This window comes from Oncorhynchus masou, chromosome 1, assembly GCF_036934945.1.
Source record: "Oncorhynchus masou masou isolate Uvic2021 chromosome 1, UVic_Omas_1.1, whole genome shotgun sequence".
NCBI classification, from domain to species: Eukaryota; Metazoa; Chordata; class Actinopteri; order Salmoniformes; family Salmonidae; genus Oncorhynchus; species Oncorhynchus masou.
This window is the reverse complement of record NC_088212.1, coordinates 53,372,632-53,394,460: the sequence shown is the minus strand read 5'-3', so window position 1 is coordinate 53,394,460 and position 21,829 is coordinate 53,372,632. Positions and strand designations below refer to the sequence as shown.

Genomic DNA, 21,829 nt, shown 5'->3' with positions numbered 1-21,829 from the left:
TCAACGTCAACAAAATGAAAGAGCTGATCGTGGACTTCAGTAAACAGCAGCGGGAGCACGTCGCTATCCACATCGATGGGACCACAGTGGAGACGATCTGAAATGGTCCACCCACACAGGGAGTGTGGTGAAGAAGGCACAACAGTGCCTCTTCAACTTCAGGAGGCTGAAGAAATTCGGCTTGGACACTAAGACCCTCAAACTTTTACAGATGCACAATTGAGATTATCCTGTCGGGCTGTATCACCGCCTGGTACGGCAACTGCACCACCCGCATCCGCAGGGCACTCCAGAGGATGGTGTGGTCTGCCCAACGCATCACCGGGGGACACTGCCTGCCCTCCAGGACACCTACAGCACCCGATATCAAAGTAAGGCCAGCAAGGACATCAACAACCTGAGCCACTGCCTGTTCAACCCGTTACCATCCAGAACGTGAGGTCAGTTCAGGTGCATTACACCTGGGACCAGGAGACTGAAAAATAGCTATCTCAAGGCCATCGGACTGTTAAATAGCCATCACAAGCCGGCTACCACCTGGTTACTCAACCCTTCACCTTAGAGGCTGCTGCCCTATATACAGTGCCTTATCAAGTCTCCGTATAAATGCACCTGCACTGTGATAGTCTCAGAGGTCCGTTAAAAGCGCAGAGAGCATCATGAAGAACAAGGAACACACCAGGCAGGTCCGAGATACTGTTGTGAAGAAGTTTAAAGCCGGGTTTGGATACAAAAAGATTTCCCAAGCTTTAAACATCCCAAGAAGCACTGTGCAAGCGATAATATTGAAATGGAAGGAGTATCAGACCACTGCAAATCTACCAAGACCTGGCCGTCCCTCTAAACTTTCAGCTCATACAAGGAGAAGACTGATCAGAGATGCAGCCAAGAGGCCCATGATCACTCTGGATGAACTGCAGAGATCTACAGCTGATGTGGGAGACTCTGTCCATAGGACAACAATCAGTCGTATATTGCACAAATCTACCAGGTCAATCACCACTGGTGGCAGAGAATGCACTGCCTTTATGGAAGAGTGGCAAGAAGAAAGTAATTTCTTAAAGATATCCATAAAAAGTGTTGTTTAAAGTTTGCCACACGCCACCTGGGAGACACACCAAACATGTGGAAGAAGGTTCTCTGGTCAGATGAAACCAAAATTGAACTTTTTGGCAACAATGCAAAACGTTATGTTTGGCGTAAAAGAAACACAGCTCATCACCCTGAACACATCATACCCACTGACAAATATGGTGGTGGCAGCATCATGGTTTGGGCCTGCTTTTCTTCAGCAGGGACAGGGAAGATGGTTAAAATTGATGGGAAGATGGATGGAGCCAAATACCGGACCATTCTGGAAGAAAACCTGATGGAGTCTGCAAAAGACCTGAGACTGGGACGGAGATTTGTCTTCCAACAAGACAATGATCCAAAACATAAAGCAAAATCTACAATGGAATGGTTCAAAAATAAACATATCCAGGTGTTAGAATGGCCAAGTCAAAGTCCAGACCTGAATCCAATCCAGAATCTGTGGAAAGAACTGAAAACTGCTGTTCACAAATGCTCTCCATCCAACCTCACTGAGCTCGAGCTGTTTTGCAAGGAGGAATGGGAAAAAATGTCAGTCTCTCGATGTGCAAAACTGATAGAGACATACCCCAAGCGACTTACAGCTGTAATCGCAGCAAAAGGTGGCGCTACAAAGTATTAAATTAAGGGGGCTGAATAATTTTGCACGCCCAATTTTTCAGTTTTTGAATTGTTAAAAAAGTTTGAAATATCCAATAAATGTCGTTCCACTTCATGATTGTGTCCCACTTGTTGGTGATTCTTCACAAAAAAATACAGTTTTATATCTTTATGTTTGAAGCCTGAAATGTGGCAAAAGGTCGCAAAGTTCAAGGGAGCCGAATACTTTCGCAAAGCACTGTACATAGACATGAGAAGTCACTTTAATAATGTTTACATACTGCTTTACTCATCTCATATGTATATACTATATTATATTCTACTGTATTTAGTCAATGCCACTCCAGCATTGCTCGTCCTAATATTTCTATATTTCTTAGTTTCATTCTTGTACTTTTAGATTTGTGAATTGTTAGGTACTACTGCACGGTTGGAGCTGGCAACACGAGCATTGCGCTACACCCACAATAACATCTGCTAAGTGTGTATGTGACCAATAAAATGTTATTTGATTTATATGTGCCGTTGTGAAAATGCCACAAAAGTTTAACAGGTTAAAGTAAGCCTTTTCTTTTCCATGCAGGCACTAACCACTGTGGGGTGAATAATGGAGGATGTACTCATCTCTGCTTCGCTAATACAAACAGCTTTGTCTGTGCCTGCCCTGATGAACCAGACAGCAGGCCCTGCTCCACAAGTGAGTGTGTGTGTGTGTGTGTGTGTGTGTGTGTGTGTGTGTGTGTGTGTGTGTGTGTGTGTGTGTACTTGCATGCGTGTGAGAAAAAACTTTGATAAGCAACATTCCAGTTTTGTGTGTGGTCTGTTTATTTATCTTTAAAACACTAGTCATTGTTCCTCTGTTTAGTCTCAGGTTATGTGCCAACCTCACCAGACAGAGAGACCACCAGCACCCCAGCCCCTAACAAGATCCCCAAAGCCCCCACAGACACGCCTCAGCAAGGACCCCCACTGATTAAGTATGTCAACAACAGGCCTGACATTTTACCTCATTGGCCATGACTTGAAGGGATCATATTGATTCATAACGATTGCTGTCTTATATGAATATTGACTAAATACCTTGTATCACTATGCTTTACTTTTATATCTTCAGTTTGTGAGAAAGTATAGGCTCAGTGTGATGGTAAATATTTTTATTTTTTTTACATCCCGTTTTGTAGCTGCACAGACAAGAGCCTGAGTGTGGAGGGCTGCTTAGAGAGCAACGTGGTGACGGCTCCTCACGGTAAGATTAAGATCAGTCAGCTTCAACATCATCATCATTATCATGATTATTACCCTCAGTAGCATCTTCATCACACTTTGCATCATCATTACTATCATCATAATAAATTATTCACTTTCAAATGTACAGTGTTGATTTTATAGGCTATATCTAATTGTTTAGATGTCATAGCAGTGTAATCCACTCATTGGTTGATGTTGGAGGAAAATGGCGCCGGAGGGGAGGGCTGCCGTTTTTAATCGGCTCTTAACCAACCATGATATTTTGTTTGTTTTTTCGCATTGTTGGTAACTTGTTTTGTGCAAAATGTTGCTGCTACCTTCTCTTATGACCGAAAAGAGCTTCTGGACATCAGAACTGGGACCTCAAATTGGACGAAGTGTTCTTCATTGAGTCGGACGGGAGGGATATGCTTCTATAGACACCCAACCAGGCCCAGATCCCCATGATTTGCTGGAAAAGGGAACAGAGGTTTTGCGGAAAGAGATCAGGGTGCCTTGTGAGGATCATGCGACGAGTGTCTAATCTGCCCTTGCCTTCCATTATGCTAGCTAACGTTCAATCGCTGGGGAATAAATGGGACAAACTGAAAGCACGTATATATCTTACCAACAGGACATTTAAAAACTGTAATATCTTATGTTTCATCGAGTCATGGCTGAACGACGACATTAAGAACAGACAACTGGCGGATTATACACTATCGGCAGAACAGAACAGCAGCCTCTGGTAAGACACAGAGCGGGGGCCTATGTATATTTGTAAACCAAATCAAATTTATTTATATAGCCCTTCGTACACCGCAAAAATTAAGGCATGAAGCACCAGTGACTCGGTCAATAAAGAAGTGGTCAGATGAAGTAGATGCTAAACTACAGGACTGTTTTGCTAGAACAGACTGGAATAGGTTCTGGGATTCTTCCAATGCCATTGAGGAGTACACCACATCAGTCACTGGCTTTATCAATAATTGCATACTGTACATACCCCAACCAGAAACCATGTATTACTGGCACTGAAACCCAGAAGCTTATAAGAAATCCCGCTATTCCCTCCGACGACCCATCAAACAGGACTAAGATCGAATCGTACTACATAGGCTCCGACACTCGTCAGATGTGGCAGGGCTTGCAATCTATTACAGACTACAAAGGGAAGCAAAGCCTACCAGACGAGCTAAATAACTTCTATGCTCGCTTCGAGGCAAGTAACACTGAAACATGCATGAGAGCATCAGCTGTTCTGGACGACTGTTTGATCACGCTCTCCGCAGCCGATGTGAGAAAAGACCTTTAAACAGGTCAACATTACAAGGCCGCTGGGCCACAAGGATTACTAGAATGTTTGCTTTGAGCAGGCGTTAACCAACTGGCAAGTGTCTTCACTGACATTTTCAACCTCTGCCTGTCTGAGTCTGTAATAACATGTTTCAAGCAGACCACCATAGTCCCTGTGCCCAACAACACTAAGGTCACCTGCCTAAACGCCGACAAACCCGTAGCACTCAAGTCTTGAGCCATGAAGTGCTTTGAAAGGCTGTTCATGGCTCACATCCACACCATTATGCCAGAAACACTAGACCAAATCCAATTTGCATACCGCCCTAACAGATCCACAAATGATGCAATCTCTATTACACTTCACACTGCCCTTTTCCACCTGGACAAAAGGAACACCTATGTGAGAATGCTATTAATTTACTACAGCTCAGCGTACAACACCATAGTGCATTCAAAGCTCATCACTAAAATAAGGACCCTGGGACGAGACACCTCCATCTGCAACTGGATCCTGGACTTTCTGACGGTCCTCCCCCAAGTGGTAAGGGTAAGTAACAACACATCTGCCACGCTGATCCTCAACATGGGGGCCCCTCAGGGGTGCGTGCTCAGTCCCCTCCTGTACTCCCTGTTCATGGCCAGGCACGACTCCAACACCATCATTAAGTTTTCTGATGACACAACAGTGGTAGGCCTGATCACCGACAACAACCTCTCCCTCAACGTGATCAAGACAAAGGAGATGATCATGGACGACAGGAAATGGAGGACCAAGCACGTCCCCATTCTCATCGGCGAGGCTTTAGTGGAGCAGGTTGAGAGCTTTAAGTTCCTTGTTGTCCACATCACCAACCAACTAACATGGTCCAAACATACCAAGACAGTCGCGAAGAGGGCATGAAAAAAACATATTCCCCCTCAGAAGACTGAAAATATTTGGCATGGGTCCTCAGATCCTCAAATGGTTATAAAGCTGCACCATCAAGAGCGTCCAGACGGATTGTATCACTGCCTGGTATGGCCACTGCTCGGCCTCCGACCGCAAGGCACTACAGAGGGTAGTGCCTATGGCCCAGTACATCACTGGGGCCAAGCTTCCTGCCATCCAGGAACTCTATATCAGGAGGTGTCAGAGGAAGTCCCTAAAAATTGCCAAAGAGTCCAGCCACCCTAGTCATAGATTGTTCTCTCTGCTACCGCACGGCAATCCGTACTGGAGCGCCAAGACTAGGTCCAAGAGGCTTCTCAACAGCTGCTACCCACACGCCATAAGACTCCTGAACAGCTAATCAAATGGCTACCCAGACTATTTGCATTGACCCCCCCCCCTTCTATGCTGCTGCTACTGTCTGTTATTATCTATGCATAGTCACTTTAATAACTCTACCTACATGGACATATTACCTCAATTACCTTGACACCGGTGCCTCCGCACATTGACTCTGTACTGGTACCCCGTGTATATAGCCCCACTATTGATATTTACTGCTGCTCTTTAATTGTTTGTTATTCTTCTCTTTTTTTGTTGGTATTTTCTTAAAATTGCATTGTTGGTTAAGGGCTTGTAAGTAAGGTCTACCTGTTGTATTCGGCGCATGTGACAAATACAATTTGATTTGTTCATCTGCAACGCTTCTTTCACAGGGGAGGGGCTTCATATCAGCTATGTGATTGGAGGAGCGTTGACCATTCTGGCCATCCTGATAATCATCACTGCCTTCATTATTTACAGGTAAGACCAAGTCCTCTCTAAATACTCAAAATTCCTGTCATTTGACATTTACATTTGAGTAATTTATCAGAAGCTCTAATCTAGAGCAATTTATTGTTAGTACATTCATCTTAAAGTAGCTAGGTAAGACAAATACATTAGTCATAGTAAGTAAAATGGCAACTCCGGGATGCTGGCCTTCTAGGCAGAGTTCCTTTGTCCAGTGCCTGTGTTATTTTGCCCATCTTAATCTTTTCTTTTTATTGGCCAGTCTGAGATATTGCATTTTCTTTGCAACTCTGCCTTGAAGGCCAGCATCCCGGAGTCGCCTCTTCACTGTTGACGTTGAGACTATTTTTTTTTCAGGTACTATTTAATGAAGCTGCCAGTTGAGGACTTGAGATGTCTGTTGCTCAAACTAGACACTCTAATGTACTTGTCCTCTTGCTCAGTTGTGCACTGGGGCCTCCCACTCCTCTTTCTATTCTGGTTAGGGCCAGTTTACGCTGTTCTGTGAAGGGAGTAGTACACAGCGTTGTAAGAGATCTTCAGTTTCTTGGCAATTTCTCACATGGAATAGCCTTCATTTCTCAGAACAAGAATAGACTGACGAGTTTCAGAAGAAAGGTCTTTGTTTCTGGCCATTTTGAGCCTGTAATTGAACCCACAAATGCTAATGTTCCAGATACTCAACTTGTCTAAAGAAGGCCCGTTTTATTGCTTCTTTATAATTAGAACAACAGTTTTCAGCTGTGCTAACATAATTCCAAAAGGGTTTTCTAATGATCAATTAGCCTTTTAAAATGATAAACTTGACTGACACAACGTGACATTGGAACACAGGAGTGATGGTTGCTGATAATGGGCCTCTGTACGCCTAGGTAGATATTCCATAATAATATGCCGTTTCCAGCAACAATGTCTTCACTGTATTTCTGATCAATTTGATGTTATTTTTATTTCAAAAACAAGGACATTTCTATGTGACTCCAAACTTTTGAACTGTAGTCTATATATGTCTATTCTCCATCCCTTTATCTGCCCAGATCTGAAATAAGTGATTAGGTAGATTTGGCCAATGTTACTGTCATGTAACTTGTTGTTTCATGTCAGTGCAGATAAAGATCACACAGAGAGGAAGCTATATTAGACCTGTGACATTTGTCATTTGTGGGAGCTAACCTAGATAGCCACCCCATGGACGGTTTTATCTAGTGGACTGTGTGTACAATGTGTTTACCCATTTTTCTATCCTCAGACACAAAAAGTCCAAGTTTGCTGACCCCGGGGTGAGCAACCTGACCTACAGTAACCCCTCATATAGGACGTCAACGCAAGAGGTCAAGATTGAGACCTCTCAAAAGCCGCCCATTTACAACCAGCTACGATATAAGAAAGAGGTAACTACCCAGGCCTATTTAGTATTTCAAGAAAATTACGACAGAGTTCTAGCCTAGCTTTTTTCATGTGCAAGCATTTGCAGCAGATATTTTTCTGGAGGGTCTAAAGCATAAATGTGAAATCACGATTTGAAGGTGAAACAGAAATGTATGTTATTCTTATATAATAACATGCAACGTTTGCACTGGTGCAAACGTTTACTGAATCTGGGCCTTATCTCTCACTTCAGACTTTGATGAGAATAAGAAAGTACCTAATTTTTTAATAGAATAATGGATACATTTTATGTGAATCCCATTGGGATTCTGTTTGCCTATTATGACCGGGTTTCAAAAGGTATGGCTAGAAGTAACCATTGAGACAAATACTAGTTTTCAATGTTTGTCTCCTATGCTGTAGATAGATTGCTTTACAGTAGTTTTATTATAACCAAACATGAAGAGGCACAAGTGGTGGCCGACCCGTCCACTCATCTCTCTTTTCTTCTCTTCCCCTCTCCTTCACTGCAGCTCTCTCATCCTTACAACAGCCTCTCTCCTTTATTCTTTTGACCTGTTTTGTCCTGCGCAGAGGTAGTCACACACCATGGGGGAATTCCTCCATCAATCAACCTTATCACTCTCTTTTTCACTTTTCTTGTATCTCCCACTCCTTTTGTATCTTTCTCTTGTCCCCACCTTCACCTAACATGTGTACATGCTCTCTCTCTCATGTGTCTACTATTGTTGCTCTGCTTGATCTTGTGTGACAACTGACTCTTTCTGATGACTGACTTTACTAATGATTTTTAAAATGTAGAGACAAACAGTGCCTTCAGAAAATGCTCACACCCCTTGACTTTTTCCACATTTGTTGTGCTACAGCCTGAATTCAAAATGGATTACATTGAGATTGTGTGTCACTGGCATACACACAATCAAATCAAGTTTTTTTGTCACATACGCATGCTTAGCGAAATGCTTGTGCTTTTAGTTCCCGACAGTGCAGCAATATCTAACAAGTAATCTAACAATTACCCAACAACGACCTAATGCACACAAATCTAAAGGGCTGAATGAGAACATGCATATGGATGGCCGAGCGGCATAGGCCAGGTGCAGTAAATGGTATAAAATACAGTATAAACGTGTGATATGAGTAATGTAAGATATGTAAACATTATTAAAGTGGCATTATTTAGAGTGCATTGTATAAAGTGACTTGTGATGTGGCTAGTGCCTGTTCTGAGTTAGTGATTGCTGTTTAGCAGTCTGATGGCCTTGAGATAGAAGCTGTTTTTAGTCTCTCGTACCCAGCTTTGAGTTAGTGATTGCTGTTTAACAGTCTGATGGCCTTGAGATAGAAGCTGTTTTCAGTCTTTCGGGCCCAGCTTTGATTCACCTGTACTGACCTCGCCTTCTGGATGATAGCGGTGTGAACAGGCAGTGGCTCGGGTGGTTGATGTCCTTATTGATCTTTTTGGCCTTTCTGTGACATTGGGTGCTGTAGGTGTCATGGAGGGCAGGTAGTTTTCCACCGGTGATGCGTTGTGCAGACCGCACCACCCTCTGGAGAGCCTTGCAGTTGAGTGCGGTGCAGTTGCCTTACCAGGCTGTGATACAGCCCGACCGGATGCTCTCGATTGTGCATCTGGAAAAGTTTGTCAGGGTTTTGGGTGACAAGACACATTTCTTCAGCCTCCTGAGGTTGAAGAGGCGCTGTTGCTCCTTCTTCACCACATTGTCTGTGGGAGTGGACCATTTCAGTTTGTCTGTGATGTGTATGCAGAGGAACTTAAAACATTCCACCTTCTCCACTGCTGTCCCTTCAATGTGGATAGGGGGGTGCTCCCTCTGCTGTTCCCTGACACCACAATCTGAGTGCCCTCACCTCCTCCCTGTAGGCTCTCGTCGTTGTTGGTAATCAAGTCTACCACTGTAGTGTCGTCTGCAAACTTGATGATTGAATGAGCTTGGAGGGTACTATGGTGTTGAATGCTGAACTGTAGTCAATGAACAGCATTCTTACATAGGTATTCCTTTTGCCCAGATGGAATGGGGCAGTGTGATGGCGATTGCGTCGTCTGTGGACCTGTTGGGGGGGGGCAGTCCTTGTTAGTGGACCACGACAGTGGCATTGTATTGTCCTCAAAACAGGCAAAGAAGGTGTTTAGTTTGTCTAGAAGCGTGGCGCTGGGTCCGTGACGTTGCTGGATTTATTTTACGTCTCATGTTTGAGCCATTGAATTGCTTCCACTTTGTCCCTGTACTGGCATTTCGCTTGATTGACTGCCTTGCGGAGGGAATAGCTACACTGTTTATATTCAGACATCCATCCATGGTTTCTGGTTAAGGTAGGTTTTAATAGTCACAGATGGTAGAACATCTCCAATGCACTTCTTTATAAATGCACTCACTGAGTCAGCGTATAGATCGATGTTGTTCTCTGAGGCTGACCGGAATACATTCCAGTCTGCATGATCAAAACATTCTTGAAGTGTGGCTTCCGATTGGTTGGACCAGCATTGAATGGTTCACGTCACTGGTACATCCTGTGAGTTTCTTCCTATAAGACGGAAGGAGCAAGATGGCGTTGCGGTCGGATTTGCCGAAGGGAGGGTGGGGGATGGCTTTGTATGCATCGCGGAAGTTAGAGTAGCAGTGGTCGACGGTATTGCCCACAATAAACAATAAATGCAGCCTCAGGATAAGTATGGTTTCCAGTTGGCATATAGTCCAGTGAAGTTCCTTGATGGCCGTCTTGGTGTCTGCTTGAGGGGGAATGTACACAGCTGTGACTATAACTGACAAGAATATTCTTGGTAGGTAAAATGGCCGGCACTTGATTGTAAGGAATTCTAGATCGGGTGAGCAGAAGTCTCTTGAGTTCCTGTATGTTGTTATGATTACACCATGAGTCATTAATCATAAAGCATACACACCCGCCCTTCCTTTTCCCAGAGAGGCGTTTATCTCTGTCGGCGCGATGCATGGAGAAGCCTGGTGGCTGAACCGAATCTGACAACATGTCCCGAGAGAGCCATGTTTCCATGAAACTGAAAATGTTTCAATCTCAGATGTCTCTCTGGAAGGCAACCCTTGCTCGAATTTCATCTACCTTGTTGAGACTGGATGGATGTTGGCTAGTAGTATACTCAATGAGTCAAATCTCTTTTTCGTCCACTTTCATATTCAAAATGATCCACCTTCCTTGCAAATCATTCCTGACTATTTGCACATTCAGATCGAAATGTTTGTTAATTAATATCATCACACCCTTTGAGTTCCTTTGTCCATGACGGAAAATTATTTCACCACCCAATTCCTTTTTCCACGCAACTTCATCTAAGGATGTAGAGTGAGTTTCCTGTAAACAGTATATGTTATATTCCTTTTCTTTTAGCCGTGTAAAGACTGATCTTCTTTTTTATAATCTGCTACACAATTACAATTATAACTGGCTATACGTATTTCACCCCTAACAATAACTAGATACTATTCTCTTTCCAAATTGACCACAATTAGTGCTTGTAAAGTTACTGCCATTCGAGGTATTATGAAGGTCAAAACTAGAGCTTTCAAATGTTTGGTATTTAGAATTCAAGAAATAGGTTCTAGAAATATTTGTTTTATTCCCTTGCCTGTTTGCCTATGAGCCAATACCACAGATGTTAGAAAATTGAGACAAGATATTATGTGTGTAGCAAATCTGAGTAGGTTGATGTGTATGATATTGGATGTGATATAGTGAGTTTGTACGATGTCTGTATAAGAGTAAGACTATAATGTGTGATGTCCAAATAAATAATAACTCTGCCAATTTGCATGGTTGAGTGTCTGTGTGTAACATATTGATATGCATGATGATAATTGTAATCCATATCGTATCACCATCATAGTTGCATCATAATTACCTTTAACATAATTGAGAAACACATCCCAGCATTTCCATAGCAATTGACGTTTCACATGATCATGAAAGAGACCTTGCATTACTTCACAACAGAACAAATGTATTCCATACAATATGTTATTATTCCCCAATTCCCCTATTCTGATATCTTCCTCCTGCTTGTTGTAAACATATATAAACTTGTAGACAAATACATAAAAAGATAGACAAACGATAAACACAATAAATTATAAAAGAGTTCTCAACAATAGAGAGAAAGTGAGAGAGGAGCGTGATCAGGTGTGTCCTTATGTGTAAGCAAGCATTTAATTGAGTATGTGTGTGTTCATATCCACTTGATAATGTTCAGATAATTTTACAGTTACCATACCTTCTTTTTTTCGTAATCTGAAGTCTCTGTAAAATTTAGTACAGCCACGGTGTTATGGAGCTGTCTCAGAATAGCTGTCCATCTATAAAGAGTTTGTCCACAATGATAAAGGCACACCTACCATCCTTCCTTTGTTGTCTTTGTACCGGATACAGTCTCTTATGGCGTTTGTTTATCTCCCTTGGAAATTGGTCATTGAGACCGAATTTGCTCCCTTTAAGCTCCCTTCCTCTGCTTTTGATCAGCCACTTTTGTTGGTAGTGTTCAAATTTTCGATGATCAGTCGGGGACCCTTGGTCTTGTCGCTCTGAGCTCCAAGTCTGTGTACTCGGTGGAAAGCCACCTTTTTTACAGTCTCTTTGGGAAGTTTCAAGGCAGATTGCATGAATTCTCTGATCGCACCCTCTGGATTATTGGCTGCGTCTTCAGGAATCCCCGGGAGAAAAATAATATTTTCACGAATGCTACAACTTTGTATGTCTCGTAGCGACTCCTTCATCACCCTGTTTTCCCTGAGTAGACAATCCATGTTGGAATCGTGGATTTTTACCTTGGCTGTGAGTGTCATTTTTTCTCTTTGGAGCATGAGAATTTCACTCTGGCTGAACTCCAAACCCGCACTCAGCCCTGCTACCTCCTCACACAACTGTTCCAGTGTTGCATGGATTCCAGCCAGAGCACTAGCCTCTACCGCAATGGTAAGTATATCGTCCATATCTGTAGATTAATCTGTTTATCTTTTTTTGTTGGGTTAAAGTTATTTTGTGAGGTGGTTGGATCTTTCGATGAAGGAGTATGTTGTTCCTCTATAGCGTAAAGCTGTTGGTACTCGTCGATTTCTCTCAGGGTCTCCTTAGTATCCAGATTGGCTCTTTACTGCAATCAATTGTTTTACAAAACGATAACAATGAGTCTTTCCCATGACAACGACAGGTGTCTGTAGTACAGGCAGCGAGCGCTCGCAGAATCCCAAAAAAAAGGAACACAAACTTGCAGTCCCAGCCGTAAAGGCCCACCGCGTCGATGAACTGGATGAACCAGACTTGTAGAGGTCAATTTATTTTCCTGAGGTCTTGGCTGAATTCTTTTGATTCCCCCATGATGTCAAGCAAAGAGCCCACACAAGTGGATTTTTATTTAAGTGTCACATGATCTCAGTATATATACACTTGTTTTGAAAGACCCCATAGTCTTCAACACCACTAAGCAAGGGGCACCATGAAGACCAAGGAGCTCTCCAAACAGCTCAGGGACAAAGTTGTGGAGAAGTATAGATCAGGGTTGAGTTATAAAAAACAAAATCTGAAACTTTGATCATCCCACGGAGAACCATTACATCCATTATTAAAAAATGGAAAGAATTTGGCACCACAACAAACCTGCCAAGAGACGGCCACCTACCAAAACTCATGGAGCAGGCAAGGAGGTCATTAATCAGATAGGCAATAAAGAGCCTAAAGATAACCCTGAAGGAGCTGCAAAGCTCCACGGTGGAGATTGGAATATCTGTCAACAGGACCACTTTATGCCGTACACTCCACAGAGCTGGGCTTTGTGGAAGGGTGGCCAGAAAAAAAGCCATTGCTAAAAGAAAAAAAATAATCAAAGACGTTTGGTGTTCGTCAAAAGGCATGTGGGAGACTCCCCAAACATATGGGAGAAGGTTCTCTGGTCAGATTAGACTAAAATGTAGCTTTTTTGCCATCAAGGAAAATGCTATGTCTTGCGCAAACCAAACACCTCTCATCAACCCGAGAACACCATCCCCACAGTGAAGCATGGTAGTGGTAGCATCATGTTGTGGGTATGTTTTTCATTGGCAGGGACTGGGAAACTGGTCAGAATTGAAGGAATGATGGATGGCGCTAAATACAGGGAAATTCTTGAGGAAAACCTGTTTCAGTCTTCCAGAGATTTTTTTGTTTTGTTTTTTTTACCTTTATTTAACTAGGCAAGTCAGTTAAGAACAAATTCTTATTTTCAATGACTGCCTAGGAACAGTGGGTTAACTGCCTGTTCAGGGGCAGAACGACAGATTTGTACCTTGTCAGCTCGGGGGTTTGAACTTGCAACCTTCCGGTTACTAGTCCAACGCTCTAACCACTAGGCTTGACTGGGACGGAGGATCACCTTCCAGCAGGACAAGGACCCTAAACATACTGCTAAAGCAACACTCAAGTGGTTTAAGAGGAAACATTTAAATATATTGGAATGGCTTAGTCAAAGCCCAGACCTCAATCCAACTGCTGTACACCAGCGGAGCCCATCCAACTTGAAGGAGCTGGAGCAGTTTTGCCTTGAAGAATGGGCAAACATCCCAGTGGCTAGATGTGCCAAGCTTATAGCGACATACCCCAAGAGACTTGCAGCTGTAATTGCTGCAAAATGTGTCTCTACAAAGTATTGACTTTGAGGGGGGGGGTGAAATAGTTATGCACACTCAAGTTTTCTGTTTTTTTGTCTTATTTCTTGTTTGTTTCACAATAAATAAATAAATAAAAATGCATCTTCGAAGTGGTATACATGTTGTGTAAATCAAATGATACAAACCCCCCCAAAAAATCTATTTTAATTCCAGGTTGTAAGGCAACAAAATGGGAAAAATACCAAGGGGGTGAACACTTTCACAAGCCGGTGTACACTGGAGTTGCTTACCAACACAACATTGAATGTTCCTGAGTGGCCTAGTTACAGTTTTGACTTAAATAGTCTTGAATATCTATGGCAACACTAGCAATGATCAGCAACCAACTTGACAGTTTGGAGAATTAAAAAATAAATAATATGCAAATAATTCAAACATTTTGTGTAGGTTGTTGACAAAACAATGACAATTTAATATATTTTAATTCCACCTTATAACCCTAAACATGGAAAAAGTTGAGGGGTGTGAATACTTTTGGAATGCACTTTCTCTATCTATGGCTTTGGATGGACCTAATAATATCAAATAATGAGGTATTGAAAAGTCTGTTCTTTGTTTTTGGCAAACCCTTTCGCTTTATGTATTGTATGTCTGACATTTTACACAATCTTATTTTGGGGGAATTCACTGTTTATCATATGTAGTCCTGAGCCCAACTCTAACCTTTTGATTACCTGGAGCAGTTTCAGTCACAAAAAAATCCAGCCCAAAAAAATTGAATAAATTGTTTCTCCATAAGTGCAGTAAAGAGATGACACATTTGATATTCCATAGTTTCCCCACTCAACACATAAGCACTGATGACAAAACTAACTGAAAGACCGGAGGACATCTCACTGAAAGGAAACTACTACTGTGCATGGGTAGAGATTTACAACAACATCCTGCTCTGGAGTGTTTGTAGTTGTTTTCTGATGAGTTGTTCCAAAATGGCTGCTCTCTAACCACTGATACAGGATTAGTTTTCCACTAACTACTTATGTAGGGTCAGATATTCTTCATCCCCTCAAGCTTTTAGGGATATGATCATCTGACCCTAGATGTGTGATTATGGTTGATGTCTACGTCGTGCACAAGGCTAACACAGCTAACCCTTCCACTGTGTCTTCTTTCTCCTTCCTCAGGGGGGCGGGGACAGTGGCTACACCAAGGAGAAGATCCGCATCGTGGAAGGAGTGTGTCTCCTCTCCAGCGAGGAGCTGTACTGGGAGGACCTGAAGCAGCTGAAGCCGTCACGTGGTGGTCTGCACACATGCATGCGCACGGACACTGTGTCCCTGCAAGCCAGCAGCGCCTCGCTGGATGACGGCGAGACAGAGCAGTTGCTCCAAGAGGAGACGTCAGAGTGTTCGTCCATAAACACGCTGACCCCCGTCACCGTCACACCCCAACGCCACCCCCAACACAGCCTGCCCGACACCGGCTGGACCCCCGCACGCAAACCCTCCACCGAGAGTGAGGTGTAGGGGAGGCCTCTTGCTTCACTGCCTCCCTACTCCTACTCTTTACCCTTAGTCCTCCTGATCCCTTCAACTACACACCCTTTTTCTCACACACACACACACACACACACACCTGTATACAGTATACATGCATACAGTAAACGATACGTACTTATGCTTCAGGCCACAGTGAGTCATACACAAACTGACACTCATACAGATAGGTGGTACATACAAACATTACAGTCACATACATACTTCATGCTACACACACATTTATGCATGCATACAAATCTGGCATCTCCTCGGCCCGCTGGACTTCGTCCTACACACACACATCCGCACTCTTACCACCACCCTCTCACAACCACAAACTGACTCACCGCTACCCACTTCAGGCAACAGACTGAATTACAATTTACAAGCATGCTGGAAAAAGAAAGCAAAAAAATACACTTTGAGAAAAGAAATGACATATGGAGCCTTTTTAAAGAATGCAACCCCTCAAGGTGAGGGCCGCTTAGTATATTACATTGCATTTTTTGTGAAGTTTTTGACAAAGCTAAAAACGATATACTCCCGCAGGAGACTATGTAACAAACCGCTCGCTCTCTCTATAATGCCACTCATCATATACCATGTCCTTATGAACTCTATTTATGAACTTTTTGTTCTTTGAGTTGGTTTTTGCTGATTTTAAAGAATGTTGAGAGTGTTGTGTAGATCTGTATTACAGTATGACCCAGTCATTCAAACCTCTATATTTATGTGCCAAAGGGTGGAGCTTCGCTACGTCTACATTTATACTAGAATAACATTTTATAGGCTATGTGCCACGTCAAGGACAGACAGACAGACAGTTACCTATGGGAGAGCTCAGCAATGGGACGATCTGTTTCAAACATGTTTCACATTGTATTACCTCCTCTTCTAAAACCAACCATGGACTTATCTATCTGGTCTCTCTTAACTGGTACTCTAGACAGGTCCTGGAAACTGGTACTCTAGATTGGTACTGGAAATGGGAACTCTAGACTGGTACTGGAAACTGCATTAACAATCGTTGAAATCCATTCATTTTAAAAATCTAAAGTAAACTGCAAGTAAACCATTTCTGGTCCTCGTGGAATAGCATTCTCGATGAAGTATAAGTGCCAAACATTTTTTTTTTTTCCTCAGTTTGAAATTTCTTGGAGTTTGTAAAATGTGCTTGACATTCTTTTAGCTGTCCTGATTAAGGCAAATAACTGTCATCTCTGAACCTGTAAAGCACTGTACACTTAGTGCCCACTGTTCTAGTCTAAACTATAGAATAAGCTTCAGTGTATTATGTCATTTGACAAGGTTGCCCTCTGTGAAATATACAATGCACATACAGTGCATTCGAAAAGTATTCAGACTTATTGACTTCTCCACATTGTTACTTTACGGCCTTATTCTGAAATTGATTAAATATGTTTTTTTCCCCCATCAACCTCCACACAATACCCCATAATGACAAAGAGAAAACAGTTTTTTAGAAATGTTTACACATTTTATACAAAATGTAAAACAGATGCCTTATTTACATAAGTATTCAGACCCTTTGCAATAAGACTCAAAATTGAGCTCAGGTGCATCCTGTTTCCATTGATCATCCTTGAGATGTTTCTACAACTTGATTGGAGTCCACCTGCGGTAAATTCAACTGATTGGACATTATTTGGAAAGGCACACACCTGTCTTTATAATGTCCCAAAGTTGACAGTCCATGTCAGAGCAAAAACCATGCCATGAGGTCGGAGGAATTGTCCATAGAGCTCAGACACAGGATTGTGTCGAGGCACAGATCTGAAGAAGGTTCCAAAGAACACAGTGGCCTCCATTCTTAAATGGAAGAAGTTTGGAACCACCAAGACTCTTCCCAGAGCTGGCCGCCCGGCCAAACTGAGCAATTGGGGGAGAAGGGCCTTGGTCAGGGAGGTGAACAAGAACACAATGGTCACTCTGACAGAGCTCCAGAGTTTCTCTGTGGAGATGGGAGAACCTTCCAGAAGGACAACCATCTCTGAAGCACTCAACCAATCAGGCCTTTATGGAAGTGGCCAGAGGGAAGCCACTCCTCAGTAAAAGGCACATGACATCCCTCTTGGAGATTGCCAAAAGGCACGTAAAGACTCTCAGACCATGAGAAACAAAGATTCTCCGGTCTGATGAAACCAAGATTGAACTCTTTGGCCTGAATGCCAAGCATCACGTCTGGAGGAAACCTGGCACCATCCTTACGGTGAAGCAAGGTGGTGGCAGCATCATGCTGTGGGGATGTTTTTTAGCGGCAGGGACTGAGATACTAGACTGGATCGAGGGAAAGGTTCACCTTACAACAGGACAACGACCCTAAGCACAAAGCCAAAACAACGCAGGAGTGGCTTTGGAACAAGTCTCAATGTCCTTGAGTGGCCAAGCCAGAGCCCGGACTTGAACCTAATCGAACATCTCTGGAGAGACCTGAAAATAGCTGTGCAGCAACGCTCCCCATCCATCCTGACAGAGCTTGAGAGGATCTGCAGAGAAGAATAGGATAAACTACCCAAATGCAGGTGTGCCAAGCTTGTAGCGTCATACACAAGAAGACTGCCAAAAGCGCTTCAACAATGTACTGATTAAAGGGTCTGAATACTTATGTAAATGTGATATTTCAGGTTGTTTTTTTATACATTTGCAAAAATGTCAAACTGTTTTAGTGTTGTCGTTGTTGGGTATTGTGTGTAGATTGAGGGGGGGGGAATATTGAATCTATTTTAGAATAAGGCTGTAACATAAAAATGTGGAAAAATTCAAGGGGTCTGAATACTTTTCGAATGCACCGTACAGTATATGAGATTACCATGAACCATATATCACAGAGGTGTTACCTTAGACAAAGAATATACCACTGGTAATTTACGGAACCATCCATATTATTCAAATAAAAACAATATATATTACATATGCAGCGTTTACCGTGAATGCAGTCTCCACGAACTTGGGAACATTGCCTTTACATTTCAATCGCGCTGTAGTGCGGATCTTCAACATTACGGATTGAATTTAGCCCTTAGATTAACATTGTTTTGTACTGTACAATCTGTCATGGAAATGCATAGGGTGGGAAATAGAGCATTGCTCTGGACAGATATCAGTTTGAGTTCTCAAAACCATGTATCTTGAAGTAACTTCAAGTTCAGCAACATGCTGATTTGCTGCTAGACAGGAATTCCACAGCACTGATGCCAATGAGAGAAGGTCTTGGCAGCTATTTTACCTGAGGTCTCTGATGTTTGGATCACAGACACATCAATCTGACCAATGCTTCAATCATTAACTACGCTAACACACAGAATCCCACCCACTCAGCGAAGGTTTCTAAGCTGTACAGATTTTACCATGCATTTTAAGCAGACAAATTGTCAAATATATTGTGTTGATTTTGTTGTATAGAGAGTATTTTGTACAAAGGGATTTCATTATTGTTTTTACTTGTATTAATATTACTCACTGGAGAAGAACATTTTTGTTTTGCTGGATTATTTAACCACTGTGTTTCCAAACATTGTAAATGATAGGGTTGCTGCCAGTTATTTAATAATGGTCACATATAACTGTTGTAAAGTTAACTAAAAGAGATATTTATGATTTCTTTGTTTGGTTGTCACTTAATGTGTAAATATGAAAAATACTAAATGAATTTCCTGCAGTACTAACAAGCTGTGTTGTGTGATGTAGTGAATTACCCCTTTGCTATCTTTTAATATAAACTGCGTGACACAATTTTCTTGTTGTCTCACAAGTTTGAAGCAATGGATCTTCCTCTCTGCAGAACTTACGGAAGCCCTGAAACCCAAGGATAAAAAGAAAAAAAGCGTAACTGTCGTTTGAACAACATAATTGGTGGTTTGTCTCTATTAGGCCTCATCTGTTATGTAGCTTGTCAGATCGTGTAATGGTTGCTGCAGCCATTCATTCACTGATTCCATCCATTGATATGATTATTAATTGACAGTGTTTTATGCCTATTCGGTTATAATTATTTAGCCTACCCCACCCATAATAGCCTATATCTTGTTTATATTATACTTTCTGACATTAGGATATGTAGTTTCTATTTTGAAGGACTTGAAATGTATTAATGGATGTTTTAGGTAGGCAATACATAGGCTTCTGGAAAATGCATTTTTGTTTTTGGGGGGAACAGAAACACTATAATATAAATCAATTTAATTAAGCACACATTTCTGAAATAAATCATAAATAATAAAAGGCAGTTTCAGATTTTCATAAATAAAAGGGAATAATCTCAAATTAGGGCGGTCAAATGATTTGTACACCAAAGCAAGCACCAACAACCTTCACATGTGCATTGAGCGTGTGACATGTGCTCCACAAATGAATTATAATTTTTATTATTAGACAAAAATTACACATGCAAAGGCTTAATTACATACAGTTGAAGTTCGAAGTTTACATACACTTAGGTTGGAGTCATTAAAACTCGTTTTCAACCACTCCACAAATTTCTTGTTAAACTATAGTTTTGGAAAGTCGGTTAAGACATCTACTTTGTGCATGACACAAGTAATTTTTCCAACAATTGTTTACATACTGATTATTTAACTTATAATTCACTGTAATTCCAGTGGGTCAGAAGTTTACATACACTAAATTGACTGTGTCTTTAAACAGCTTGGAAAATTCCAGAAAATTAAAACATGGCTTTAGAAGCTTCTGATATGCTAATTGACATCATTTGAGTCAATTGGATGTGTACCTGTGGATGTATTTCAAAGCCTGCCTTCAAACTCAGTGCCTCTTTGCATGACATCATGTGAAAATCAAAAGAAATCAGCCAAAACCTCTGAAAAAAATGTTAGACCTCCACAAGTCTGGTTCATCCTTAGGAGCAATTTCCAAATGCCTGAAGTTACCACGTTCATCTGTATCAAACAATAGTACGCAAGTATAAACACCATGGGACCTCGCAGCCGTCACACCACTCAGGAAGGAGACGCGTTCTGTCTCCTAGAAATGAACGTATTTTGGTGCGACGTGCAAATCAATACCAGAACAACAGCAAAGGATCTTGTGAAGATGCTGGAGGAAACAGGTGCAAAGTGTCTATATCCACAGTAAAACGAGTCCTATATCGACATAACCTGAAAGGCCGCTCAGCGAGGAAGAAACAACTGCTCCAATACACCCATAAAAAAGCCAGACTACGGTTTGCAACGACACATGAGGACAAAGATCATACTTTGTCATCTGGTCTGATGAAACAAATATAGGACTGTTTGGCCATATTGAACAACGTTATGTTTGGAGAAAAAAGGCATGCCGAAGAACACCATCCCAACCATGAAGCACGAGGGTGGCAGCATCATATTTGTGGGGGTGCTTTGCTGCAGGAGGGACTGATGCACTTCACAAAATAGATGACAACATGAGGGAGGAAAATTACGTGGATGTGTTGATGCAACATCTCAAGACATCCGTCAGGAAGTTAAAGCTTGGTTGCAAATGCGACTTCCAAATGGACAATGACCCCAAGCATACTTCCAAAGTTGTGGCAAAATGGCTTAAGGACAACAAAGTCAAGGTATTGGAGTGGCTTTCACAAAATCCTCAATCCCATAGAAAATGTGTGGGCAGAACTGAAAAGGAGTGTGTGAGCAAGGAGGCCAACAAACCTGACTCAGTTACACCAGCTCTGTCAGGAGAAATGGCCCAAAATTCACCCAACTTATTGTGGGAAGCTTGTGGAAGGCTACCCAAAACATTTGACCCAAGTCAAACAATTTAAAGGCAATGCTACCAAATACTAATTGAGTGTATGTAAACTTCTGACCCACTGGGTATGTGATGAAATAAATAAAAGCTGAAATAAATACTTATCTCTACTATTATTCTGACATTTCACATTCTTCAAATGACGTGTTGATCCTAACTGACCTACAACAGGGAATTGTTACTAGGATTAAATGTCAGGAATTGTGAAAAACTGAGTTTAGATGTATTTGGCTAAGGTGTATGTAAACTAACGACTTCAACTGTAAATTAATATTACAGTGCATTTTCAGACACCTTCACTTTTTCCACATTTTGTTACATTACAGCCTTATTCAAAAATGTATTCAACTGTTTTTCCTCCTCAATCTACAAACAATACCCCATAATGATAAAGCAACCAGGCACATCCTGTTTCCATTGATCATCCTTGAGATGTTTCTATAACTTAATTGGAGTTCATCTGTGTTAAAATCAATTGATTAGACATAATTTGGAAAGGCACACACCTGTCTATATAATGTCCCAAAGTTGACAGTGCACATCCGAGCAAAAACCAAGTACTGAGGTCG

General features: G+C 41.9%; 1 protein-coding gene across 2 annotated transcripts in view; it reads left to right on the top strand.

The window, feature by feature from the left end:
• Positions 1–19,248, top strand: part of lrp4 (low density lipoprotein receptor-related protein 4) — a 221,155-nt gene extending 201,907 nt beyond the window's left edge. For both annotated transcript variants that reach the window (XM_064974743.1, XM_064974734.1), the window contains exons 33-38: positions 2,276–2,389; positions 2,558–2,669; positions 2,874–2,938; positions 5,863–5,950; positions 7,188–7,329; positions 15,141–19,248. In XM_064974743.1, coding sequence (XP_064830815.1) covers positions 2,276–2,389; positions 2,558–2,669; positions 2,874–2,938; positions 5,863–5,950; positions 7,188–7,329; positions 15,141–15,482 — 863 coding nt within the window. In that variant the 3' untranslated portion in view covers positions 15,483–19,248. The remainder of the gene's footprint in view (positions 1–2,275; positions 2,390–2,557; positions 2,670–2,873; positions 2,939–5,862; positions 5,951–7,187; positions 7,330–15,140) is intronic.
• The last annotated feature ends 2,581 nt before the right edge of the window (positions 19,249–21,829 follow it).